Here is a 27995-nt window from a genome sequence, read left to right on the forward strand (position 1 = left end):
CACATCTCCAGTTACCTCGTTGATTAGTTTGGATTTAATTCAATTACTCAGTCATTGGTACAGAAATGCAATCTGTGCTAGACGGCGCTGCCTCTAAGGAAGAGTGCGACGTCATCGATACATCAAATTTCAACGCTACGTTATTAAAAAAATGTTCATTCGATCTTATTCCAATGAAGGAGAGTCCTCAAAAATCACATCACAAAAATAAATAAATCAACGTACAGTTCAGGATTTGTGACAGGCACTGAATACATAATCGATCAAAGAGAAATCCATCCCATCAATTCTGTGCAAATCGTCGTCTATGACACGTAGGACAATAGATTGAACAAATGTACAGTTGCTGGCGATGCAGACATAACGGATAGTAATCCCAGGTTTAAGGGAAAAAAATAAATAAATAGTAACCTTTCAGAAATCTTCCAAACATTTGATTTTGGTTTTTGAGCGGGTCACAAACCGTACCACGCAGCCAACGAGTTCAGGCTCGCCTCTTTCTCTTTCTCCCTGGACCCACTTAGATATGTTTGACTCATTCTACTGTACAAAAGTACAAGGTGCTCGATCCCATAAACGTGCAGTATTTGCTATCAAACTGTCCAGATCACAAACGGCCTGTCATTACAGTTCAGGCGTTAAGTAACGTGAAGGAACATGTTTCCATGTTGGTAGATTTCTCAAGATTCAAAAAAAAAAAAAGAAGAAAGAGTCTGCAGCCTTAATGAAAACAACAAAGCCAAAGTTAAATCAATATTGTTTGCAAAACTAATTCAAAAAGGTATTAAAACTCTTAGGCTGCGAGGCTAATTGCCATATCAAATTAAGCTAATTATCCCAGAGGGACACGTTTTGTAATTTGAGCCTTTTATGCTTTCCTGAAAGCCTGAACTGTAAATATCTTGAAGTAGTGCTACTCTTTTACCCTCCACTAAACAAAAGAAAAACAAATTGGAAAAACATGCATATTGATAGTCCTTAAAGCATGTTTTTTTGTTTTATTGTTTAGAGACTTTCAGTGTTTAACTCCGGCGCATTTGGCAGTTACAGCTTCGAAGCAAATCTTCAGTAGTTTGGTCCTTTAACTGGGAACAAAAACATCACACACACACACACAAACACACACACACACACACACCCACACAAAATGACCTGTTCAGCATCGTCGGGAAGACGTATCATACATCATAAAGACAACACAGAGAATACGATCACAGCAAACCGTTTTCTTAATGCAGCTTCTTTTCTCTCAGCAGCTTTAAAAACACTCCCTGATCAACAAAACAAACCGTTTTGTGGCCACTGGAACATTAGCATAGACCTCCAAGGCTTCCTTAAGTTCATGGCGAGTTGTTCTGACCTGAAATATTAGCTCAAATAGAATACCGTTTCCACCCGGAAAAGTTTACTTCATCTAAGTTGGTATTCCTGACACAGATCCCTGTGGGACACCAGCCATGGCTCGACATCTCAAACTCAAAGAACAAAGCTAATGTTGACAAGTAGACAGTCCAATGTGTGTGGTAAGAGACTGGGATGTCAGTGGTGTCAGTGAATCCCATCCTCCACGAAGTCCTTTGCTTCCCAGATTTTCACAGTGCGGTCACTATAAAACAAATAAAATAGTAAAACAACAGGAAATGGTGAAAACATACAGCACTTGTATCCGATCAAGTGGCTTACTCTGAAGCTGTGAACAATTGGGTGCTGTTGGTTGCCAAGCCGTTGATAGGACTGTCGTGTCCCTGGACTTCGCCGAGGGGTGCCAGTGAGTCGGCGTTCCAAAGGCGAAGCAGCCCACCTCTGCACCCGCCGAGGAGCACCGGGGAGCCTGGTACGACGCCCAGAGCGCTAACCCAGTCTGTCAGTGCGCTGACCGACTGTGAGGTGACGACACAACCTGCTGTCAAACCCAGATCATATCGACTCCACGGATATCCAAACCGTGACATTGTCTCACCTGGACAAACGATTTGTTGGTCATGTCCCACTTCTTTATGTAATAATCTCTGGAGCTGCTGTATAAGGCGTCTCTGTGAACGGTTAAAGACTCCACGCTGTCCTGGTGGGAGGGGTCAAAAGAATAGCTGGAGCCGACGCTGCCCTGAGCACCTTCGGTCACCTCGAACATCTGGAAAAGCAGAGGCATAGTGAAGACCAATCTAATGGCGAGGGGCGTAACAGAGTGATTCTGAAACTGTGGGATCTACCGTAATATTGATATTGACAATAATAATTACTTTGATATGATGGTCTTTGGAGCCGGTGAGAATGACATCCTGTCCATGGCCCAACATTTCAACGCTTAGACACATAACGGGTCCCAAATGGCCCGTCAACTTTCCAGTAGACACAAACCTTAAGAGAGGATAGTTCAATTGGTGCTTTGAACAAACCTTTTGGTGGCAACATAATGAATTTGAGCTGTTGCAAGTAGTTTGCATGACTGCAACTCTTAAAGCTCAGCAGTGGGCAGCGTACTTGCGAAGGTCCCACATGCGCACGGCGTTCCCAGCTGCGGCGTACAGAAACGAGCCGGAATTGTTGAGGGCGATCTGGTTTATCTGACTCTCTCCGGGTGGGATGGATAAACTCCTAGTAGATGAACACGTGTCCCCCGACCCCACCTGGCCTGATGAGCTGATATCCAAAAATAAAAGAAGGAAAAAACTCCTCTAATATCTAGATTGCTAACGATTTCATCTCGCATGAGCGTGCGTACTCACGTGAGCGTACGGATACACTTGGCCGAGTCTCGAATATCCCAGACCTTGATGTAAGCGGTGGAAACGGTGAAGACAAGACTGGAGGTGTACCTGTGATAAAAACATGCAATTATTCAGGAGACGATGCAATTTTTCAATGATTATTATCAAAGTGGGTCATCTCTAAACGAAAATCACAGTACCTGACTGAGACAACACTGCTGGGATGATCTGCGAGGGACATAATCTCCTGGCCCGTCACCAGGTTCCACACCTTGCAAGTCCGATCTGAGACAAAGATTTCCGTGCATTTTTAGGAGAAACGCATCGACAGACTTTGATGTCACGTTTTTCGGCCATTACCTTTAGAGCCGGTAAAGAGTAGATCATCCGTTGCGTCCACGCAGAGAACGGGTTTGGTGTGGCCCTCGGCTACATGGATGCACTGAATTCTGGCGCCGCGGCTGTTCTTAGAAGCTGCCACCGGGTTGATCACTCCTCTGAAGACAAGCGACACAGAACCATGAAATGCAGCTGTTTGTCATTTTGATGGACATTTTTACCAACCAATTGCTTGAAAATGCAAAGATTAATAAATAAATGCAGAGATAAAGAGTCACAAAGATCCGTCTTTAATAATTAAATTGATAAAACTTTTTTTTTGTTTGGTTATTCAGATCTGAATATGGTTTGGGCAACAATTAATTACACTTGTGGCTTTAGTGATCAGCTTTATTTAATCCTTCCAATTACATTTTTGAAAATAATCTTTTATTGTTTTAAAAAAATATAGAATTCAGAAGAATATGCCAGTCTACTTTCTCCTGACTTATTAGAAAATAACTCAAAATAAAATCAGATTTCAGCAACTAAACAACTTTTTTTCTTTTGTTTTTTGTTTTGCATCCATGACACATATTGATGTACTTCTTTTGCTGTCACATAAAACTCTCTACTTTCCTTTTGTTTTTTTTTGTGAACAAACAAAACAGAAAATCTAACATTCGATTAAAACCGAATATAGTACATTACCTGTGTCCTTCAAATACCGGGGATTCATCCAGCCTGAGAAAACAGGACAAAGTCAGATGTAGGTAAGTCATGGTTTAGCTAACCTAGCATTTCTAGCTCAATAACACTTAGGAACAGGGCTGTAATGTAACGTCAATCATTTCCTATAATTTGTGTGCAAAGAAAGTTGCAATTGATAGAATTTAAACAATTTTAACATTTAAAAGTGATGTAAAATTGGAGGACAAAACGTTTGCAGGCTGCATAAAGGTGGAGCACGGCTAAAAAAATAAAACCCCAAAAAACATTAGTTAGTTTGAGTACTAAAGGTTTTTACATTGATTTGTATTCGCTGCCTTTAGTTTTAGTTTCCGTGGCGCCCACTGATGGTATCTGAGTGGGGGTTGCCATGGGAGACACGATGGGCCCCTTTTCTTGCGCCTTCCTTCGGTTCAGAGGCGAACGCTCCAGCTGCCTCCTCTCCACCCCCGTAGGTGATCTAGATCCAGAACTAAAGACAAGACAACTGATCCGGTCAGGCTGAGTGAAGAGCATCACAAAATATACATACTTTCTGACACTTTTATTTTCTCTTCCTAAACTTCGTGCGCTCCCAGACTCCGTACAAGGAACTCGCTCTCTGTTTCTTTTTGAGATTCCTGCCCTCCTCTGAAAAAACATTGCCTCTGAACTTACATGCCAGCTGGCCTGGCAGACAGCGCAGATGGAGAAACGGCTCGCTCGCGGTCCGGGGCATGACCTGCTGCCTGACCCCACATGTCCGCCGGCTCTTCCAGGCGCTCGGCGAGGGGCAGCAGAGGGGCTAGGAAGTCTCCGGTGGGGGACTCGCAGGACAAGTCCCCACTGCTAGCATACAGCAGCTCCATCTGGGTGGTCGTCCGCCGTCGAGCCTGAGGAGCCAGGATGGGTGGAGATATAAATAATCCAATTCACCAAGAGCCGCTGGCCAGTGCTGCTAAATGGCGGCGTTAAACATGATCATCTACCTTGCTTCTCGGCTTTGATTCGCCACATAACTTCATTAAATCTGACGACAGCGTGCTGAAACGCAAGACGTGGAATCAATTAGAGAAGTTGATTCTCCCCTCCCCACTTTAATTCAGTATTCAAATATAAAATTTAGGATTATATTGACAAGAACATTCAAATCCAAACTGCTTACATATTTTATTGGGATTTTATTTCACTGACCAACACTAAGAAGCATGTTTACTGTAAACACTTAATCACAAGATCCTATAAAAAATGTAATTTCTGGATTTTCTTTTTTTTTTGTAATTCTGATAACTTTGTGTTGAATTCCTTTCCAGATTTCCACAGACTTGTCATAGTAGTGCTTTGCGTCATATTTCAGGCCCAGCTTAAGAACCTGTGATTCAGTTAGATCTGAATTTAAAGTTGTCTAGAAACCAGACGGGCAGTGAAATGGCCTATTTGTGATTTTAACGTGCACTTATTGAGCCTAATACCAAAAGACACGGTGAAATCACTGCTGCTGTGTTGCCAATCCAAGACAAAAGTGATGTCAAAGTGTCAAAGTGAAAAGCGTTGTGCTTTATTATGAATCATTGGACGTTTGTCTTTTGGGAAACGAGTATAATCTGTTGCTTCAAACTGATTGGGTTGACTTCTATTTTTTTATACGACTCGTATCCATCGAGTCTGACGTCAAGCTGCAAATTCATAAAATCATCAATGAAGATGAACAAAAAGGAAGCGCAAGATGAAGTTTGTAGAATAAAAATAAAGGATACAATTTTCAAATATTTTTAGATGTGTCCTCAGAGACACTGTCGTGTTTTTTTGTTTGTTTGTTTGTTGCTTTTTTTTTTACCTGCCATCTGTAGCAGGACTTGGAGTGGACTCGTCGCTACTGCTGCAATCCCCATTTTCTGCAGCTGCAGGGACAAAACACACACACACACTTAAAGCATTAACGTGTGTGTTATCATTCTAACACGACAAGAAAAAAAAAGGCGACAGCTGTGTAAAAACACTGCAACTCGACAGTGACGCCTTCTTCAGCAACTCAGGACAAAGTCAGAGGTCACAAAGATGAAGAGAGGTCAATGAAGGGAAAAAGCCAAAGTGACAAAATATTCAAACACAGAAAAGCAAAAAACAAAGAAACAACAACACACACACAGCTGTGGACACAGGAAGTGCAGTCAGTTTAGGATTTTACTGCGGTTACGTTTTAGCCCTGAGACGGTTCTGGACCAGGAAGTGGCTGGCGAGTCATGCACGTTACAGCGAAGTTACTCGACGCGGGTTAGTCTAATACAGATGCACACTTCAAGATTTCTTCCAATTTTTCATCTGTATAGTGTAACAAAAAATAGGAAAAGGAAACTTTTAAATAAGTTCAACACTGCCTTAAACTTTGGTCCGAAATAACAGAGACAGAATGAAATATCTAAAATTAAATGATTTTTTAAAAACTGTAGCTCTCCTGAGAGGTCCAAATAAATTTTAAATGTTTGTGATAAATGCGGCTTAAAAAGTGTTTATTCTACAGAAAAGGGAGCAAACAATCCAATTTTTCTTAAAAAAAATAAAAAAATCAAATAAATAGACGAAGTGGAGAATTTTCTTCAAACTGAGTGAATATAGTCAAAATGCAGTTTGGATTTATGAAATATTGACTCAATTCATTCTTCTCCACCACAGGACAAGTTTGGTAGAAGGATTCTTCCTTATTTTTATTCATTTTTGTTTTGTTTTGATGGAAATCATGTAGTGTGCACGTTCAGCACCTCGCTCTCTCAAACACAGTCACATTTCTATTTGTATCTCTGACTCACCTGGCAGCAGGAACCCTAACTCTGAGATCACACCAACACAACAGAAAAACAAAACAAACAGAAATTAAATCGAACCCAAAGCGGACAAATTGGCTGCGCTATAATTTGCACTCCTAATTTTTTTTATGTATTTGTTTGTTTTTATCCCTCTACTTTCTGAACTGGAGAGTGCAAAGTAAAGCGCAGGCGCTCGGTTAAAATCGAAAGATGATTGTGGAGAGGTTGATTGTGCGTCAACGTGCTGCCGGGTCGGCTGCAGGACGCTCGCTGGCGTTTCCAACCTTGCAGGGCGCTGCCCAGCAGGGCGTCCAGCTCTGGGTTGATCTCGGCCTTCTCCTTCAGCATGTGGAAGAGCAGCTGGTTCTGGGTGGCGCTGTTGACCTCCGTCTGCTTCAGCCGCCCCTCCATCACCTTCAGCTGGGAGTCCTTCTGAGCCGCCTGCAGACCCTGAAAAAGCACCCGATGACACGGAGAGGGTTTTTGAGCGTTTGCGGCTCCGGGATCTAATCGGTCTCTCGTCAGACCGATTAGATTTGATCAAAACTAATCTGATGGACTTAATTCAGACATAATTGATCCAACTGAAGATTCGCTGGGCATTTTATCTAATCGGGAACCATGGCGACGAGGAAAGAAAACCCAGATGAGAGTGAATATTCTCAATAGAGGTCAGAATCAAATCAAAAACAGTAAATCTAAAATTATATATAGATATAAATGAGGTCTTGTATTGACGTGGCTGTCCTAGATCAGGTCCTCTCTACCAGGGCCAGATTTACAAGGCCTGGGCTAGAGTCTGTTTTGGTGGCCTATCCTTCCATTAATGTAAATGATAATACATTAATATGTAGTCTATACATAAATTGATGAATTGCAAGTTTAATACGTCTCCTGACGTATTAAATAGTTTCCTCTTACTTCAGAATTTTCAATTACATGATCATGGCTTGTGGTCATAAAAGTCCCAACAAATTATTACAATTCTTTCTGATATGGCTCTATTTAATATAAAATATAATATATAATCCAAAAAAAATAGTAAAATAAAAAATTGGGACGCACCAAACATTGCAGCCCTGGGCTACTGCCCCTGTAAACCCTTTCTAAAAGCTTGCCCGGCTCGCTACCAATAATATAACTAACAATTTGTGTATATACGTATACAAAGCATCAGGCCAGTCACTTTCATGTATTTGGCTAAAAACATCTTTTTTGCAAAGGTTTCTTTAGCAATATTTTTACAGGCTTCTAGTGAACTACTTTTAATCTGACTATTGTTCGGCCATAAATAAATACTGGTAAATTGACACAAAGGCATACAGAGTCTTATTCAATCAAGAAACAAATAGATAATACACATGATCACCTTTACTATTTATTTCTTTAACCTGTGAACAGGTCTGGCTCCATTCTCATGAGTATAGTTGAGAAATTTCTGTTTTGAGTCAGTTTTCTTCACACACACAAAAAAATAAATATGGAAAGAATCCCTGCATCTATTGAATAATTCAGAAAGCTGGCCAAACTTTTTTGACAGCCGGTGGAAACAAACAGTGACAGGAGTAGAAGCAGGCACCTTGCTTATGGCCAGGGACACAAAGTTGTCCAGAAGGAAGCGGGCCTCTGACAAGCTGCAGGAGCTGATGACGGCGGTCACATCCACGGTGTCTCCTTCCTCCTGACACCCGCAATAAAAACACATTCAAGAAGTGGCTTTGGTGAAAGCTCAACAACGGATCTTGAATATTCAACTGTTAAGCAAATAGTTTGCTGGGTTACGTCCTCTCACCTTGGCCTCCTCCATCTGCATGATGTTGGCCTGGCAGTCGGCGATGCTGTCGTTGATGTAGTCGATGTTGGCGGCCAGAGACTCCAGCTCCTCGTTCAGGGAAGCCAGGGAGCGGTCAGCGTCGGCGCCATCCGCCGCCAGCTTCTCTCTCTTCCTGGACACACGCTCCCGCCGCCTGGTCAGCTCCTCTCGTTGCTGGAGAAGCAGAGAGAGGACAGGTTAAGACAATGCGCCCTGGGTTTTTATTGTGTAATGAGCTATTGTGGAGTAGAAGGAAAACAGTGAATGTCTGTCCCTCTCTCTCTCTGTACATATATTTTAACAAATAAAAGTCTGAAAAGTGTGGCATGTTTTTTTTTGCCCACTTTACTGGTGGAAGCCCATTCCTGCCATTAAAGAAAAAAGAATAAAAGCCACACAGGAAGTCAAAATTTCAAGTCATAGCAAAGTCATTATAATGAGATTCAGTCATAATTTCAACTTTCTGTTAATTCAGAGTCACAATTTTGACGGTTTAAGTCATAATTATGAGATTCATTCAAAGTTGTAATATCAGCTCTCATTCATAATTTTGACCTGTCATAATTTCAACCTTTAGTCACAACCATAAGTCAGTGAATTTCAACTTTCAAAGCTATAATTTCTAGGTCATAGTTATGAGGTTCAAAGTCATAATTTTGACTTTCTGAGTCACAATTACATGAAAATGAAGCAAGACTCGTAAAAGAAACGCACTTTCTATGTCATAATTCTGACTTTTAAAAGTTTATGTTCTTTTATTCTCATATTTTATGATTTCAAAAGTCAAAATTATGACTTTCTGTTGGGCTTCTATATTTTCTTTCGTGGCTGAAATGGGCTTCCATAGGTCTCCATACATAAACCTAAACTGACTGTATGCCACTTTGTTGATGAGTAACATAGAATCCCAATGAAACACATAAACAAGAGTTATTTTAGAAGTTCACTGTAATTTCATAGTTTTATTTCCCCTTCTTCTTCTTTCTTGGACTCATTTCCCCACCATTACCTTGAGAAGGCGGTTCATGTCCGTCTCCATGTTGGAGATGGTCATCCTCTGCATGATGATGTCACTGACACGCCTCTCCAGAGACTGCCATTTGGTCCTGGCTGTGCGGTTCAGGTGAACGCCTCCCCTCCGTAACGGGGAGCTCCTGAAAGAAGAGGCGATGAAGTCAGACCAAGTCAACTCTGTGATTGGTGGAGAGGCTCCACTGGGCGCACCTCGCTGCGTTCAAAGGGCTCGCTCCAGATGTCTGCGGCCGTCCTGGTGTCCCCCGGGGCAAGGCTTCCTGAGCGAACTCGGGCGAGCTCAGCTTCCTGTTTGCCTTCCCCGAGACGGGCCTCACCTGTCGCCTCAGAGCCGTCACCTGCAAACAGGAAGAAAGGGGGTCGGGGGGGAAAGAGAAAATATTCAAACCTGGTTGCGTTTTTTAAATTGGCTTTCTTAATGATGGCCTGATCAACCTCTTCGTTCTTTCTGCGAAGGATGAGTTCCTGTTGTCGTTTCTGGGCCTCCAGCTGCCTTACTTGGAGCTGAAACGGGAATTAAGTTTAGGTTTTGAATATTTTCATCTTTTCCCATTAAGGCAGTCCTTTATTTCTGAAGGTTTCTGTGTTTCTTGCCTCCGCTCTGCGCTGGTCCTTCTTCAGAGAGGCGATCTCTCTGTTCCTCCGGCACTCTGCTGCTCTGCTCCTCTCCTGCTGCTCCTTCATCTGACGCATCAGCGACACCTGGTGGACAAAATTCACATCAGAACAAAATTCAAACCATTTTAAAAATGTAATTAGTACGACAGAGTATGTAAGAAAAACAAATACAGTTATGAGAAGAAAGTCATAAAATGATCAGAAGAAAGTAATTTTATGAGAAAAAAATTATAGTGTTGAGAATAAAGCCATAGCTTTACCAGTGGAAGTCAAAATAACATGACAATAAAGTAATAGTAATACAAGATAAATATTACGGGAATAAAATCTAACGAGAATGAAGTCAAAATAATGAAAGAAGAAACTTGTAGTATTAAGAGTGTAAAGTCATAATATCACTAAAACAAAGTCACAAAAATTTGAGAATTAAGTCATATTAGGAAGTTGAAATGAAAATGATCAAAATAATATGAAAGTTGTACTAACATGAGAATAAAGTAATAATGATATGAGAATAAAATCATAATATGATTATTCTTGTAATACTACCTCATTCTCATTATTTAAATTTTTTCATGTATGACTTTTCTTGTATTATTTCGACTTTACTCTCATATGACCTCGATATCCATTCCAAACAACTTTATTCTGGTAGTTTCATTTTCTCGTTTTCTTGACGTAAATTAAAGGAAGGCGTTGGTGCTGTGGGGATGAAAAGTGGGGAGCTTTACTTTGGTCTTCTTCATCTCGGTCACGTCCTGCTGCAGCTTCTTCAGCTGCTTCTCGTACTGCGACTGGTTCTTCAGCAGGCGGGCGTGCTCCTTCTGGGCCGACTGCAGCTTCTGCAGCTCCTTGTTCATGCTGCTCAGCTTCCTCTCGTACTCTGCCTTGATTTTTTTGGCCTTCTCCTCTGTGCCCGACTCCACCGAACCTGAAAAAGGAGAAGACGAAAGAAATCAAAAGCTAAAAGGACATATTTTGGCCCCAGTTTTCAGGGCTTAAAAGCTGCAGCCACTGCGTTACCCATGTTGTGCAGGACTTTGTCCCGCTCCAGCTGCGTGTCTCGGATCTTGTTCTGCAGCATCATCAGCTTCTGCTCGTACTGCTGCTTCAGGGTGTGGAGGCGCCGCTGGCTGTTCTCCAGCTCGTCGATCAGCTTCTGCTTGATGGCGATCTCGCACGTGATGTTGGCCAGGTCGGCCTGGACGTTCTCTGCGCGGAAAAATGCGGCGTCAGATAAAGTTTCAGGGGGACCTGATCGCTTTATCGCTACACAATCTCACCTTTCTCGTCCAGTTCCTCGGAGTCGGAGCCTTCGGACGTCTCCTCTCCTTCCATGTCGAAGTCCTCCTCTTCTCCGTCTGCGTCTTCTCCGTCCTCGTGGCCGCTGGCCTCCTGCAAAATGGGAGAAAAAATGAAATCACTAACGCATAGTACACTGAAATGAAATCAATGATTTCCGCTAGGACAACAATCGTTACAGAAGGCAGAATTTTTAAAAGACGCCGCAAACATTTGACACCTTCTAGAAGCAGTTAGTTTGCACTTTTTATTCATTTGCTTTTCTTCAAAAATCCAGAGTTTGGAGTAATTTATGGTTGGTACTCTTCCCTCCCCTTTTGCCCGTTTTCCCTGTCGTCGCGGAATGATTCATATTTCTTTACTGCAGAGACTTTGTAATTCATTTAATTATTGCTGTTTTGTTTTATTTGATTTTTGATATTTACTTTTTTTTTCTGTTCCAGTGTTAAATGTTCTTTGGAACTTAATAGTCTGTCATTCATATTATCAGTGGAAAACGGTCTCAAAATGACAACATTTTGGGATAAAAAAAGGTATATTTGAATTGGATTTTAGATTATTTTGCATGTAGATTAACCTGAGTTCAGTACTCTGTGTCAGAGTGCATGAAAAATGAATATGAAATGAAGAAATAAAGTGAAAAAGGTATCAAAATCTTACAACAATTTGTTTAAAAATCCCGCAGTTCATTTCCCGCAAGAAGAAATGAAGCATCTCAAAATAAGAGCGCCTATCTGGACTCCACCTACCCCCTCCGCCTCCTGGTCGTTGTCGGGGAGATCCTCCTTGATGACGCTGTAAAAAGAAAAATGTTCAAATCCTTTTCATTCAGCAGCTACGGATAAACAGTTGGAGATTTTGTCAGATTAGGAGGAAGAGGTAAGGTCGGCGCTGATGATTATTAAATATGAATCATGAATCGGACCAGGAAGACAGGAAATCAGGACTGATTGTTACTCATCCAGCGCCAAAACGTAAATTAAGAGGAAAACCGGCACACTGCATCAGAATACCTTCTGGAATGATCAACTTAAATCTCAAATTTTACGTTCAACAGAACATCTTTTAAGAGTGCAGGAAAGAAAAAAAAACATTTGGGAACTCCTTTCAGGAGCAAAAACCACCTGCCGGGACAGAAAAAGGGTCAGGGTTAGTCGATTGAAGGAGCTGTTAGTAGATTTGGGTCAATGATTAATTCAAAATGGTGTCCGTTAGACTAGATGCTCCATCTTGTGAGTGATTCTGTGCAGACCTGTCGAGCTCAACCTCGTGGTGCTGATTCTCCTTGTACCGCCTCAACCTTTAAAGAGAGTGTGAGGGTGAGAGGGGGGTTTACATGGAGAAGACCGGAGCAAGAACAGGGGCAGTTCACAAGACAGCAGAGGGACAGAGAGAGTGAGACACAGCAGCCCAAAGGAGGTTCCGTCTCGAAACTTTCACAGAGAAACAACGCTGCACCTTTTTTTCTTCTTCTTCTCCATCTTCTTGAGCTTCTCCAGGTTTTTCTTGGCCATCTCGATGACGTCGCTGGCCTCCTTCTCCGGGGCAATGAGGGCGGCTGGGAAGGAGGCGGGGCCGGCGTAGAGCGAGGAGCGGGCAGACGCACGGGACAGGCTCTTCCTCAAGCCCTCGTTCACGGCCTCGCTCTCCAGAAGCTTCGCCCTGGGAGACGAGTAAAGTCCAGACTTAGATGTTGTCTGAAAATTCGCGTTTTGTTTGCTAGGGCTTCTTTATTTAGACGTTGTATGCATTGCCCCGCAGAAGTATTCACATTTTCTGACATTACATCCACAAATTTCAGTGAACTGTATTTGTTTTAGGGTTCACAACAAGCCCTGTTAGTTGCATCTCCTGACTATGTACTGCTTTGTTTTTGTCTGACATATAAAATCTCAACAAAAATACATTGAAACGTTTTATTTTAATGTGACAAAATGCTGTAAAAAGCAAATGAATACAGTAAAAGCTTGCCTTAGTTCCTCGATTTCTTTGATGTAGTTCTGAATCATGTTCCCGATTTCTTCATTGCCCTCGCCTGTGAACAGATAAAACACAGTTGAGTTTCCCTTTAAGAAAAACATTCGCAAAGCTAAACGTGCCCTTTCCAGAAAACTGCCTTCAACGGCATGACCAGTTAAGATTTCAAATCCAAAATGTTTGTGGCAAACAGCCTGAAACTACGAGCCCACCTGTCTTGGCCAACACCTGGCTGGCCTGGTCGCTGAGGATCTGCGTCAGCCGGGTCCTCTGGGCGTCGATGGTCTCCTGCATGGCCTTCACTCTCACTCTTAGGTTGTTATTCTCCGTTTGCAACATGGAGTTCTCGTGGACCAGGTCGTTGATTCCCTCCATTCCGTCTTCGCCCAGGACGCGTTTCCCCTGCGCATCATCGAGCCGGATTGTCAGTCAAGTCTTCAGCTCCTCCTATATACCTGACCAATCCCGCTTCCCCAGTCCTACCGTCTTGTACTCCATCAGTTCCATCTGTAGCCGGGCTATCTCTGTCCTCAGGGCGCTGATCTGCTGGCTGGCTCTGTCCTGGTTCACCATCACCTTGTTCTTGATGTTTCGCGCCCTGTTGGCGTACTTCAGCGTGTTCAAAGTCTCCATGAAGTCCCGGTCGGACGGGCTGATGCAGGCGATCATTACAGTTTGGCTAGAAAATTTGCAAAAAAAGGAATGAATAAACATGTTTCCTGTAATGTCGTTCTGTAGTAATCGGAAGCACAAACCTGTTGCCGCCCAGAGAGTCCTGTAAGAGCCGGGTGAGTTTGGAGTCTCGGTAAGGCACATGGGTGGAACGTTTACTGCGGTCTCCCAAAGCGCTGATGACGTTTCCCAAGGCAAGCTGAAGAGAGTCAAGAAGACAAATGAAACAAAGTGTTTGCTCCTCTAACCACCAGGGGTCTCTGTCGCTCCACGGAAATGTTCCCCAACTCTTTTGAAGACAGCTACCCGAAGGGATCTGCCACTGAAGTGTTTCCACATTGACAGATCAGAATCTGCTTCCTCACCAGTCCACAGTTGATAGAGATGCCCTCTTTCGCTCTGTCGCCCGTCGCTCCGGTTCTCTTCAGTCTCTCGGAACCGGCCAGGTCCACAAAATGGAACTTGGCGGTCAGAGTCTCAAACTCGTCAATCTCGGAGTCGTTAGCCAGCCGGTTGTCAGTGACATTGTCCTGGATGAAAAGGAGCGACACTCAAAATCTCTTGGTTATGACCAGGAGGGACAGTTTCTAACTCTTTAGCCTTGTGCGTTTCCTACATTGTTATCCGGAGAGCAGACTCGGACTTGGCAGAGGTGGATGGTGAAGATGGCATGGGAGCGCGAACTCTGGACGTTCATCTGGGTGCTGGCGGTGGTGCGAGACAGAGCGCCCAGCTTCAGACATTGCATCATCTGTGACAGGGCGAAGTGACAACAATGTGAGTGTTTGCACACTCTGAGAAAAGATTAGAATCACGCAGGAAAAACAAGAAGGGTGTCATCGGCGTATAAGGAGATTCAAAAATGTATGAAACGTAAAATAAAATCTTTTGACACAAGTTGAATGACTTATTTACCATCCATTCACAGCTGCTCTTTGTTCTAGACTACAACATAAACAGATTTGAAAGATTTCTTCCCCCCCCCCATAAATCCTTCCACTTCCTTCACAGGCAAACGTTACATTATTTTTAAGAGTTCTTATGTGCTTCAACAGGCCTACAGCAGCTGTTTGCTGCAATAGGGTTTGAGTAGTAAAACCTTTTGGAAAGCTTCACATGAGCTGTAAATAGTCTGAAATCACTAAGGTGAACAAAGAAAATACAGGAAGCTCCACACTTATTAGTGAACCTGACATAAGTCTTCAAACAAGAACTATAACAGAATCTCACACTGAAACTTTGTAAGGTATCTACATCCAATTAAGGAATTAAAAAAAAATCATATTAAGAAATTATTGGGTTTTTTGAAGAGAATAACCAGTGCACTGCTATGGGGACTACATTATAGAACGCTGTTTAAACAATAAGGCAGCACTAATTAGTCTGCTGATACAGACGGATCTCTCACTATTTGTTTCGGGCCTCAGTGGCTTTATTCATTAGGGGCTTTCCCTCACATACAATGCAGCCATAGTCTCACTTAAACAAAACACAGCTCCAGGTTATATTTCTGGTAAAACTTTGCAAGCTTCTCATGTTTACAGTTGTGATTCTCGTTTCCACGCCTTGCAATGACTGATTGTAGAAAACCTGGTTGTCTCTTTGGAGACCATAAAAAGTAACTCTTTACTCTTTCTTATCACCCTGCTTGTTGCGCATGATGTGAAAATAGACATGGGTTTTTGTCTCTTTACTCTCATTTGCACTCGCTTTTTGATAATTTCTCTCATTTTCTTTTTATGTTTAATTTTTAATTAGTCTTCCTGTTGATTTCCAAGGTGCTTTATCAATAAAGCTGGGAGATACAGGCAAGTAAAACCTGTAGCTATTTTTGTAGCGAGTATCATCAACATCTGCTCGAATTCAATGGCATGTTCTATCTTTCCCATTTTGAAGAGTGACTATAAGAAACAAATCTTACCATCCTCAATAATTACCAGCTGAAAGTTTAACTTAGAGAGTTAAATGAAAACAATAATTGCTCATTGGCTCCAGTAATTTGAAAAACAGCTTGATGTAAAAACAAAAACAGAAAAAATACAAAATAAAATTTTTTTGCATCAATTCTGGAGGTTGTATAATAGAAAAAGGACATTATGACTAAGTGTAGATAGTGTATGTCAAATATAAAATAAGCAGCAGATTTCCAGAGTGTTCTGGCTGCTCAAAGCCGACCTCAGCAGCCGAGGTCACGGTGCGGGTGGTGACCCCCACGGTGTAGATGCCCCCGTTGGCGTCTTCGTGGATTTTGATGTTGGATCTCTGCCTCCTGGCCTCTAGGTCTCGGGTCGCGTCGAACAAATCCAGCACCTCTTCGTTGTACAGCTAAAGTTCAGGAGGGAGAAGAAAAAAAAGAGGTAAAACACCAGAAAATGATTCGTCACCTTCTAACGCTCAGCTGCTTCCTCGGCAGCTGTCAGCAGCCACTTGGTGTCGGTTAAAAATAAAGCCGGAGGTCGACCTCAGCGACAAACTAATGACAGCTTAATGACGCTAGGGGTCATTTGGGCACTTTAACAAACCACGGCAGACCTTTGACCTCTGGCTGTCAGTGTGTTCTGAGCCAAAATGCTTAATTGAGCCAAAATGCTTCCAGCTCGGCGAGTTCAGAGCTCAGATCGTGCCCTGAAAAATTGCTTTAATTTGCCAGTGCGTCACTTTGAGTGCGCTTTGATCTCCCTGGAAAAGAGTTGGCGTACCTCCAGGAACTGCGCGTTGATCTTGAACTCGGGGACGGGCCTGCCTTGCTCGGTGGCCGTCTCTCTGCGCTCCTCCATCCCCCTGAACAGGTGGTGGACGGCGCGCGGAATGATGCCCTGCTCGTCGTCGCCGATGTTGACGTCGAAGCCGGTCCCCATGGTGTACGTCTTACCTGAACCTGTCTGGGTGCAGGAGGGCAGAACTTTAATTTCTCTTCTTTCGTAATGTCTGTTTTCTTTAATGTGTCAGAGATGAGGCATAACAGCAGTTACAATTTAAAGAATGAACTGCTGATGGAGAGCATTCTCGAGCCGTTTGTCTGTTACATTGTTTTAAACAACTAAAACCTCCAACAAAGTCTTGTGATGCCAATTTCAGGTCAAATTATCAAACTTTTTCAAATTCAGGTCTCCAGATTTCCCAATCAATTTCTGACTCAGAACAACTGTACTTTCAGCAGAACTGTACCAAGGATTGCCTTTGTGTTTTTTGAGAAGTCCTTTGTTCAACCGCTTATCTTTCTAAACCAAACTTAATTTGATTGGATTTTTCATTCATTGCAGATAATTCTACACCAGTCAGGCCTTATATATGAAACCTACAAACAAGCTGACCCTGCAAGGAAGGAAGGAAGGAAACATAATTGATGGTTCTTAAATGATTCTTTTTGCAATAGTCCAATAGCTTTAAGAAAGCATGCAGTCATAACTGGGCACAGTTTACGCGCAAAAAGGCAAAAAAAAAAAACCCAAAAAAACTAACAAACACCACAAATTAAAAAAAACAAAAAAAACAGCGTTACGTAAAACAGAAATTGTCCTGTTCACTCGGACAGCTTAAATTAAAGACAGATTTTAATATTTTTTAAAACCACTCTGAAACTTCCTTACTCTAGTGCTTCCATAGGGATTCATTCATTCACTGAAGGAAAGACAGTAATCTATGAAACGCTGTGCCACTGCTGCAGCAGCGTCAGTAGCAGCAGACATGAGTTATTGATCCTCCAGAGAAAAGCCCAGAGCCGTCCACAGACAGGTTAGTGCAGCAAGCGTTCAATGTCTCCAGGATATGTTTTTACTTTGGAGCTTACTTCTGTGCTCGAGAATGAGATAAGATTGTCCTCACTTTGCTTTGATTGAGTAATAGACTCCTTCCTCCATCTCTCCCTCTGAGGCTAATGTGAGTGAGCCAATTTGAAGCTGTGGCGTTCAGAGCATGTTAAAACATGTCAAGCTGCTCCGGCTGAGGTGGTGAGGCATAAAATCAGCTTCATGCCCTGCATTGCCAAATATCTGTGGATTCTTGAAGTAGCTCCGTTACCTTGAGCAATACAAACTTGAGAAATCCTCAGATGGTGATGCGTGCGCGCCGCGTTATTTGCACTGAAACGCGCGCAGGCATGCCAGACTGAGAGATGTCAGCTGACCAACCTGTCCGTACGCAAAGATGGTGGCGTTGTAGCCCTCGAAGCAACCCTCGATGAGTCTCTCTGTGCAGTGGGTGTAGATGGTCCCCTGCTGCGTGTCCATGTCAAACACGTGGTCAAAGGTGAAGGCTTTGTCCTTACCGAGGACCACTTGTGGTTCTCCGGGCATCACATACGTGCAGATGTGGCACCCCTCAATTTTCTCCTTCGCAAGCTGAGGACGGATCCTAAAAAAACAGAAGAGGGTGGACATTTTAACTGTACAAGTAACCATTAAGAACTTAAAGCCATACATAAAATACTACAAATTTCCTGAAAGCATGATTTATGTTAACCTTGAGCTAGCTAGCACTTCAAAATAAAGAAAAGCACTACAAGAGACAATTATTTATTTTTTCTGTGCTATCACTGCTGACCAAATGACTTGCAAATTGTAGTATTGTTACATAAACATAATCTCCCAGCTGCTCTGCTAAATCCTCCAGGTTTATCCACACATTTAGCTTCAGTAGAAGGTCACTCCTTCGTTTCAACTCCCAAATGAAACAGAACACAACATAAGATCAGAAAATAAAAACAGACTTCAATGTGTTAGCCTGCTAACTCTTATTACAAAACACAATGATAATGAGGCTTCTACTTTTACAAGAAATTAGTGATAAACTGATTATATTTTGTGTCCTATAACTAGCTGGTGTAAAATGAAGATCAGAAGTTTTATTCTGTAGTAGTTTGCTTAAAAGTTTTATTTTTATCTATTAAATAAGAAAAAAACAAAACTTCCATCTGTCAGCATGCTAACAATTAGCACAAAACACAATGATAATGAGGTTTCTAGCTTTTCAAAACAAATAACAAATTTAGAGATGAACTGATAATATTTTTGTGTTTGTCACTTGCTCTTGTGAAAAAGTCCAACCAGGCATTTGTTAAGTAACAGGATTAGAAAACAAACGTCAATGTGTTAGCATGCTAACAATTTCCAGTTAGCAGTAAACACAACAAATGAACCAAAAGACCAAAAGAAGCTAGAATAAATCAAAGTAGCAGTGAATCATATTTTTCTAAATTGGTTAAGAAAAATAAATAAATTAAGAAAAAAGCAACATTTAATTAAAAAAAATATATAAAAAGAGTATGGCACACCACGACAGACTATTGTGGGAGTGATGACAAAAGTGTACCTATTTACAAGAGGGGAAGGCAGATGAGGGCAGCTACTGTGTAATGTGTGTGTTTATACATGTGGAAAACCCTGCAGTGCCAGCACACTCCCAAACACAGACCTCTCAGTGTTCAGTGATGACGGGGTGTGCGAGAAGTAAACAGTGGATTTCATTAAGAAATTGCTCAGTTTGCTTTCGTTCACGTAAAAAAAAACCAAAACTTTCTTATTATAACATAGCTTTGCCCAGTTTTTAAAACTTGTCGGAAGAGAGCATATTTAGATGTGTTCAAAGAATTAAAATTTAGAATAAAGTTTCATTCGTAAACAAAAACAAGTCTGAAACCCAATTCGCCCGTTGATGTAACAGGAGGGAGCAAAATTTTCGATTCTAAACTTTGGTTTTTCTAGGCTATATTAAATCCAAATAAATAAATAGGTGGAAATCAACTCAAAACACAAACAAACACCTGAGACTTTAGTTAAATGACTGCTTTTGTGCCTTTCAGCTGGCAGACGTTAAAGCTGTATGTGAGAGAGAAGAGAAAGAGAGGCCATTATGCATTGCTCTATAGTCTATGTGCAGTACTTGTGTGTACTGTACACTTGTGTGTGTTTACATAAAAAAAAGAAGGCTGACATTCACCACACTATGAGTCTTTGGAAGTAATGAAAAGCATGAAAGTCTCTCTCTTTGTCCAAATGAGTGCGAGAGTGTGCGTGTGTGTGTCTGAAAAGGAGAATGGGAGCGTGAACACAAAAGTGATCTACAGAGAGGTTGCTGTGTGTCTGCATGTATGTGTTGGTGAGACTTCAGAGCATATCTCTTCAAAAAGAGCCTCCCGGGGATTACATATTACTGACGACAACAGGAGAGGGGCCAATAACACTACGTTGTATTTTTTAGTTTACCCTGTCAGGCTCAAATTACTTGCAAAGACTAGCTAAGTAGCATTGAGCTGTTGCAAATCTGCAACATCTGCCTGGAGAGGGTTAAAGTTCACATTTTTTTACAGATCAACAATATTTTGAGTTCAGGGTGTCCGGAGACTTTCAGCTTAGGATATGGCAAATTAAAGACATAGAAATAAACTTTAAAAAAAAAAAAAAAAAAAAAAAAAAAACAATTTTGAATCCCTGTGCTGCCCTGGTTTTGATACCACCCTGAGTGGGGAACTATACCAGTAAAAACTTATCCAAAATCCACTTAATCCTCTCACAAAGTCTACATCTACATTTTTTTGTAAGAAATCCACATGGATTTTAAAAAGTGGTTTATTTAAATAAACACAAACTAAATTTGAAAACAGTTTTCACAATATCTCTATTTGAATAATTGCACAACTACCGGTAGATTTTACTTTCATTCGTAAAACAAATAAATAAAAAAAAAACTGTTTAGCAGTTTGCCACTCCCAAAGTGCAGTAACTTTTGTGGTTTAACTCAGGTGGGCTCTGTAGAGGAAAAACGTTCAGTTGCTTTACCTCCAACACCTAAGATCACAGGCAAACGTGTTCAAAAGGGCTCATTAAGCCACATTGTCCTTAGTGAAATTGACTGTAACATTACAGCCATAGGGCTCAGGTGATCTGAGCAGGCGGTGATTTAGTTGAGTGATTTAAGGCATTACAGGGTTGAATGTACAATAATCCCCTTTTGGCCACCTTCCCAAAAACTCAACACAGGACTTTAATCCAGAATAATAACGGTGGTACTCATGGCTGCTCGCAGTGACAGTAATAAATCAAAGAGTTATTGTTTAAGCCGAGTCTGTGCCGAAACCATAGCGACACTATTTTTTACAATTTTTTTTTTTTACTTTCAAAATAAAGTTATGCTTGCAGAAAGAAAAAGAGCGGTAACACAAAGGAAACCACAGGAACGAGGATTATTCTACCAGGAACACACGCCCGATCTGAGTGCTTGTTCTCATCACAACAAAGACAAAAACAAAAAAACGCCCGACAACATCAAGAATCTTTGTGCACCATCTAATAAAACAAGGCTAAATCACAGGTGAACCTGGAACGGAGGCGAGTACATGCTGTAGGAATGACTGGAAACGTCACAAATACGTCTGTCGCATTAAGAAAGAAGTCAATGAATCGCATGACAAATTAAAACAGACTCAATAATTTAATAGGCTGTAAAAATAAACAAGTTAATTCCAAATTATAACATATAGTTGTTCTGTACCAGGGATAATTGTCATTTGAAGACTTGGAACAATCCTTTTGGATGCATGTGTCTTTTTATTCTGCGTATGTAGATATCTGGTTTCAACCGTATGATATCATAATACGTCCATCATGATCAATCTTGGAAGCTTTAAGCTTATGAATCTATAAATCACTTATGAAGTAATTTGTTTGCTCCCTCTTGATAAGTACAGATCAACCACCTGACCGCTGATGTCATCCATCTTGAATAACGCACCATCAGCTTGCTCATCAGCAGCTTCTATTGACAATGATCCAAACCGTCAATTCCCTAGATTTGTAGCCATTCCCCTTAGGATCGACTATCACCAACGTTAACAAGAATGAGAGCTTTGAGTCCTGATTCAGGGCCTCGGCAACATAACTCTCAGGATTTTGTTTACGCTCCAGTTTGTGTCCAACTGACGACACAGAAAGCCTGGCCAGAAATAGAAAGGTACATCTGAGCCCAAAAGGCAGCAGAAAACAAGACTGTTCCTTCAGAGGCTCCGAAAAGACTTACAAGCACATTATCACCCGACACCATCATAGCCCAATGTTTAAAAGGCCGGGAATCACACACAATTTGGCAAATAAACGTGTCCAAGTTCCCAAACATGTTTGTAATACAACCCTGTTATTGAACAACTGGAGCTCCATCTTAGTATATGCCTTGTTTCCAGTGGCATATATCAACTGCTCACTGTTAAACTCAGACTACAACATGTAGTGTAAATAGTGTGACATTTACCTAAATTGGGTTTGGCTCTTAGTTCAAGCAGAGAGCACAAACACCAGCGTTTTGTTCTAAACAACTAGGGAGCTGAAGACCTTCAGAAAGCATCATGATCAATATATAGGAGCGGATATTAGTCTTTGAAGATAGACTGTAGTTTATGTACCACAGCGGCAGGTAGAGGGGTCCAAAAGCAAGGCTCATTTGGAGATGAAGACATCAAATCATCCCGTCAATGACGATGCGAACAGTAAGGCTGCGTTTGTCCTCCAGTACCTGAGAAACCAGACTTATCATCGGGAAAATTGATCAAGACCAGAGCAGAAACCAATAAAACCCACCCAATGCTCACACCATAATAGCTGGAGATTACCTTTATGGAAGCTTGCTTACGTAACCACCACATATAAGAAAAAGCACATGTGTCATTTAGCCAGCAGGCGCTCATGTATTTTTATTCTCATGGTTATGGACCAGGCTGGCTTGTGTAATGTCTTTTTTGAAGACTAAAGTCTGATTAGTGCCTTGAAGGGAGAAGAAAGGAAACCAGAAAGACATAAATCCAGAGATGTTAAGTGCTGTAACTGACCACGATCCAGTGGGAGTGCATCTCAGTAACAGTCTCTATTGTCCTGCTGTTGGTCTTGAAATCTATGGCCTGTTCATTGGATCACTCAAGCTGAAACAAGTTCTTCACAGAAGCTGAAGTCTTACTCTCAGCTTTCCAGCTGGGTAGAGTAGACTAGTATAGAAGCATCAGAATTATGGACAAGCAAATTGAATCAGACATAATTGAACATCTTTTGCCGTCACTCAAGGAGACTCTGAACTCCGGCGTTGATCTGGAAATGGCAGTCGCAGAGGGAATCTGGGAATGACGCAAAATTGAGTGGAAAACCCGGAAAAAAAAGAGGGAGATTTATTTCCGTTGAGGCCGTCTTTTGGTTTCCTTTGGTGTGGTGACTGACCGCTATCCCAGCGACTTTGACAGGACCCATTCCATTGTCAGAGCACTGACTGCTGAGTACGAAGTGCTTCTTTGGCTAAAGGTCACGCAGCAGGAAGGAGAGAGAGGCGGAGGAGCAAGGATAGCGCGCTGGATGATGCCTGGATTGGCAGCGACAAAGGACGCATACGTTGTTTGGCCTCCAGCACTGTTTGTAGCTTCATGGAAAACATTTCTCTCACAAGGGCAGCGTGACCTAATCATGACTCACGTGTGGAAAAAAAATAATAGAACTCAAATGCAGAAAATGCTTAGAAAGACAGAGATAATTAAAATAGGAATGCAAGGCTCATTTGGAGGTGAAGAAAGCAGTGTTTAAAAAAATGACGAATTTCTAAAGCCTACCGCAAACTCTTCTGATTATAAGTGAATCCAGTTAATAATAAATTAACCTTTGTTATCGAATGTCTCTGAGGGGGGAATATCACATGGCATCAGCTGGCAGCTGGCTTGCTGCTTGCTTTGCTTTTGTGTCTCAGTTCGCTTGACTTCCTTCATGAATATTTAGGATGGATTTGCCTGGACGAACAGCAGATTATGCATGTGGGCAAAGAACATACATGCGCACACACGGCTCTTTTGCCGGAGCCAAGAGGCCTTCCTTCTCAAACGTGACATAAAAATGTCAAAAAAGAGGGATTTCTTCCAGAGGAGGAGTAAAAACGACCAAGTTCTGGCCAATGCTTCCCATTCGTTTCGCTTTAGGTTCTTCTCATTTGTGTGCATCTAAAGGAGGGGTGTCAACATCCAGTCCTCGAGGGCCGGTGTCCTGTAACTTTTAGATGTGCCTCTGCTCCACCACACCTGAATAGAATAATAGGTCATTAGCAAAGGATCTGGAGAACTGATCTACACAAGGAGGAGGTAATTAAGCCATTTCATTCCTGTGTTTTGTACTTGTGGCACATCAAAAAACTGCAGGAAAATGGCCCTCGAGGACTGGAGTTTGACACCCCTAATCTAGAGTATTCGTATTGTACTTGTAGATTTTTTCATGTTACATATTTCAGTGTAGAACGACACTTGATAAAGCGTGTATCAAAATATTGAAACACTGGACTTGACAAGCCCACCTTCTTCATCTCACGACTTTACCGATTGTGTCATATAAACAAACTTTTGTTCCTTTCCTAGTTTAAAATCTCATCTTGAAATTTTTTTTTGTACAATGCCAACAGCAGCGAGCAGCTAACAACAGCTAGCACAAAAAAATAGTCAAGGTATATTTGATCAATTTGTTGCACTTTGCATGCTTGTCTCATTTACACATAATCCTGTCGATAAAATAAATAGGTAATATACTTTTTTTCTGAACTAGAACTTGCTTTAAATTCAGAGCAGGCGAAAGCACATTATCCTGATGAAATTTGTGTTCAGTGTTATCGTGATAAATTCTTAATAATGACGTTTGAACCCCGAGAAAAATGTTACTATCAGGGACGGTGAACTAAGGTAGGTGTAACATACCAACATAATCGTTCTCCATCATCAAGGAACGCAGAAGAAATACTACAATTGAGATTCGCAATAAGATTTAAGCATTAATACCATTGTCGGGACAGATGAGGAGGGATCATTTTTCCACTAATAAATCAAAATTTGGGGCCTTCCCTTTGTCTACAATGCTGCCTTCTCCTTTTGTCCGTTACCACACCTGAAAAAAAAAAAAAAAGACAAAGCGATTCATCACTGTGGCCTTGTTGGGATGGCGGATTAGGGAAATTGTTAAAAGACGGCATTAGTTGCACAAGTCGAGGCAGGTATACGCAAGCGACCTGCGAGCTGAGCCTGACAGACGGCGTATGGCAAAGGCAGAGAAGATTCATTAGCTGCAAAGGTTCAGAATAATTAGAATGTGTCCATGACGATTAGCTGTGTTGGAAACACCGACATGGAGGTGGGGCTTACGGAGGAATGAGATGAGTGATTTATTGGGCGCTGAATGCAAATGACAACGTCATCAATGTAAGGGTGACATGTTCTTTTTGAGGTCCTGCAAATTTAAGAAACACACGTTACTGTATTTACTTTGATTGATGCTTGGCTTTCTTTGTTGTAACGCCAAACTGTGTCATCAGTCTCCATCTGTGTTGACTCAACTATTAAGCAGAAGAAACAACAGAATAATAATCTAAATAACTATGAAAGCACCATTCCAAAATGTATTAATGAGCCTGCTGACAGATATTGCCAGTGTGTCTCAACAGTCTTGAATGCAGATTATGGCTATACCAAACATCAACTCTGGTCTGTAGTTGCTATATGATGCTAAAGAGAGAATCCATTGAAAGTCCATTTGAGTTTGTCCAGTGATGCACTATGTATCGCCACCTACACTGGTATCGGCCGATATAAGTCATTTGTTAGAGACCGAAAAAATAAAACTGGGCCAATATGAACAACCAATATTTCAATTAGGACTGCTGTCATAGTAATATTAGGTTCTGTAATATTATAACTGAGGTACCATATTTGGTGGAATAATATAGTTCTAATATACATTAATAATATATTAAGCATGATACATTCACAATCTGTACATCAATCATTTACTAAGTGAGCTGAATGTCTACATCTCATAGTGGCTGAGATGCTAAAGTGTGGTGGGAATAGAATAATCTAATTTAGTTTTTTAGAATTTCCTTAGCTCAGACTAAGTACTGTATATTTTGTACTTTAGACTCTATGAACTTCATATTGGTGTGAAGCTGCAAAACAGACACAAACATTAGCATTTTTGTTAGCCTGACAAAGCATTAAACGTTTCTATCTTTCCCATCATTTTTTATTTTACTTTCCATTAATCAAAAATACTGAATTGGTTTCTGCAGTCTAGTTTGTTTTATTATGAAGTTGTGGTGAAACAGCAGCTGGATCCATCTATGTATCATGATAGGGTCAGGTCAGGATACCATGAAGTGGATTACCTAGTGTGTGTGTGTGTGTGTGTGCGTGCGTGCGTGCGTGTTTAGCTCAGTGACAAAGCATTTTCAGACACTGCTGGCCTCAGACAAGATCATACTGGCTTTGAGTCATCAAATCGCCTTACAATTTACTCAATGAGTCACTTTGCAACAAATGTCATTACAGCGAATTCTATTCGTTTACATGAACTGATCAGAGGAGGCTAAACGTGAACAAACAAAAAAAAAACCCTGCCAGAGGCAACACACATAGCTGCAGCTACATATTCCTCTGTCAGAATGGTCTAGTTAAAGTCAGAAGCTTACGAAATTGAGAGACTGAGACAGGACTTCAAAATTTGCGATGTCAGATGACCTCCGTCCAGTGAGATTGAGATTCAAGCTTGAGAATTATGAAGTAGTTTTTGTTGAACTAAAACATGAAATTCCAACAAAAAACATTAAAGATTAAAATTCAAATGACCCAAATTACACACATGAACATGTTCAGCAGTCTATTTTGTGACGCTGCGAGAAGCTTGTTTGAGTGCATACAATAGCAAGAGTCACTGAAATAAGTGATTTTCACAAGAAAAACTGTCACAGCCTTAAGCTAGTCCTTCTTGATTTTTGAAGGTTGTCTTGCACTGATGAAATAGATTATTTACTATCTAAGACAGAGAGCGAGCGAGAGAGAGGCCGGCTTGTAAACCGAGTTGGCTTAGCAAACACGGCTCTGGGTCAAAGTCTGAATGCAAAATAACGAGAAAAGGCAAGCGAGGCAGGGGACGAGAAACATGAGAGGGAGCAGCTTTTGTCCTCTCTCTTCCACTCAGATCACATGACGTTGCAGCCCGTCTTTTCCAATACAAACACATGCATGTTTGCAGACAAACTCGCATTCGGTGAAGCCATGCCATCTCTTTATGTTATTTTATTCCTATTATTATTTTCACAGGTAGGATTTAGTTGAGTCTGCTGTCCGTGACAAGCAAATTGGGGACAAAGGTCAAATGGGGGGGGGGAGCACCGCCAGTAGATAAAAACATAATCAGAAACGCTGTGGGAACACACAGTGGAAAAAGCCTGAAAACAAAGAAACAGATCAAGTAGGTGAAGGTACTGCTGAGTGGTGTGATCTATTTGAGGCGATCAAAAGCACTGGATGATCCTCCATCCTCATATTGCAATCTAATCCGAGCACAAGAGACAAACCTGCGTGGGCCTAATCCCCCAGCACCTCAGATTTTCATTCATAAATCCACTCCACAGGCCAACACTGAAAAGGAGTAGCTCCATATTAACACACGCTGGGATATTCATAATGCAGATAAGCTATGATTTATGCAGCCAGATGTAGAATAAAGCACTTTGAATGGAATACAGTTGGATTTAGAGGTGCAAATCCAGGTTAGGGTGCAGTGTTTACAATAGCAGGAATAGTGCGGATCCTAGCAGGTGTGAGAGATGAGCATCTCTCCAGAGGAGGGTCCTCTCCTCTGCATCCTTACCTCAGGGCAACCCGCACCGAGCTCTCGTCCGCTCCGCTGCTCATGGCGTCACCCAAATTGTCCGCCTTAAAAATAGCTCGCTTTCCCTTTTCGTCCTTTCTTTATCCTCTTACGAGACGGCCGAGCGTGCGTCCCCCTCCCCCCGCCCTCCCTTTGCCTCCTTTCAGCGAAGTGCGTCGGTCTGCAGCCTCCACGGCGGCCCGCTCTCATTCAACCTGCCGCTGGGCTCATTTCTCCGCAACTCCGCGGCGAAGCGTCTGCTCGGAACATGAGGCGGCAGAGGGCAGAAGGGGAGCCGGCGGTGGTCAGTCCTCCAGCGGCATCGTCTCTCTCTCTCTCTCTCTCTCTCTCTCTCTCTCTCTCTCTCTCTCTCTCTCTCTCTCTCGCCGCTCCAGCT

General features: G+C 41.8%; 1 protein-coding gene across 3 annotated transcripts; it reads right to left on the reverse strand.

Moving 5' to 3' along the window:
• Positions 1 to 6: 6 nt before the first annotated feature.
• LOC129376011 (kinesin-like protein KIF21A) lies at positions 7 to 27995 on the reverse strand. Of its 3 annotated transcripts, XM_055055402.1 has the most exons (37): positions 27599 to 27995; positions 18083 to 18305; positions 16652 to 16834; positions 16128 to 16277; positions 14569 to 14703; positions 14318 to 14482; positions 14036 to 14151; positions 13764 to 13959; positions 13493 to 13682; positions 13275 to 13338; positions 12762 to 12965; positions 12556 to 12603; positions 12053 to 12098; positions 11285 to 11396; positions 11025 to 11213; positions 10733 to 10932; positions 9978 to 10085; positions 9819 to 9887; positions 9576 to 9721; positions 9361 to 9505; positions 8331 to 8525; positions 8118 to 8219; positions 6823 to 6988; positions 6542 to 6562; positions 5572 to 5635; positions 4724 to 4778; positions 4413 to 4627; positions 4054 to 4227; positions 3738 to 3770; positions 3069 to 3205; positions 2909 to 2993; positions 2727 to 2816; positions 2482 to 2640; positions 2241 to 2358; positions 1961 to 2131; positions 1684 to 1880; positions 7 to 1606 (listed from the first exon to the last, which is right to left on the reverse strand). In XM_055055402.1, the coding sequence occupies exons 1-37, from the start codon at positions 27640 to 27642 to the stop codon at positions 1549 to 1551; spliced, it is 4773 nt and encodes a 1590-aa protein (XP_054911377.1). In that variant the 5' UTR covers positions 27643 to 27995; the 3' UTR covers positions 7 to 1548. The 3 variants fall into 3 exon arrangements, with proteins under 3 accessions (XP_054911377.1, XP_054911379.1, XP_054911378.1); XM_055055404.1 differs by lacking the exon at positions 12556 to 12603; XM_055055403.1 differs by lacking the exon at positions 6542 to 6562.

This window comes from Poeciliopsis prolifica, unplaced genomic scaffold (genome assembly GCF_027474105.1).
Source record: "Poeciliopsis prolifica strain line A6 unplaced genomic scaffold, Auburn_PproV2 SCAFFOLD042, whole genome shotgun sequence".
NCBI classification, from domain to species: domain Eukaryota; kingdom Metazoa; phylum Chordata; class Actinopteri; order Cyprinodontiformes; family Poeciliidae; genus Poeciliopsis; species Poeciliopsis prolifica.

Coding starts and splice junctions, on each gene's coding strand:
- LOC129376011 (XM_055055402.1), bottom strand. CDS start 27,642: ATGAGCAGCGGAGCGGACGAGAGCTCGGTGCGGGTTGCCCTGAG. Junction 12,966..13,274: donor AAAGAAATCGAGGAACTAAG/GCAAGCTTTTAC, acceptor CTCGTCTCCCAG/GGCGAAGCTTCTGGAGAGCG. Junction 11,397..12,052: donor ACGACCAGGAGGCGGAGGGG/GTAGGTGGAGTC, acceptor CCCATTTTGCAG/GAGGCCAGCGGCCACGAGGA.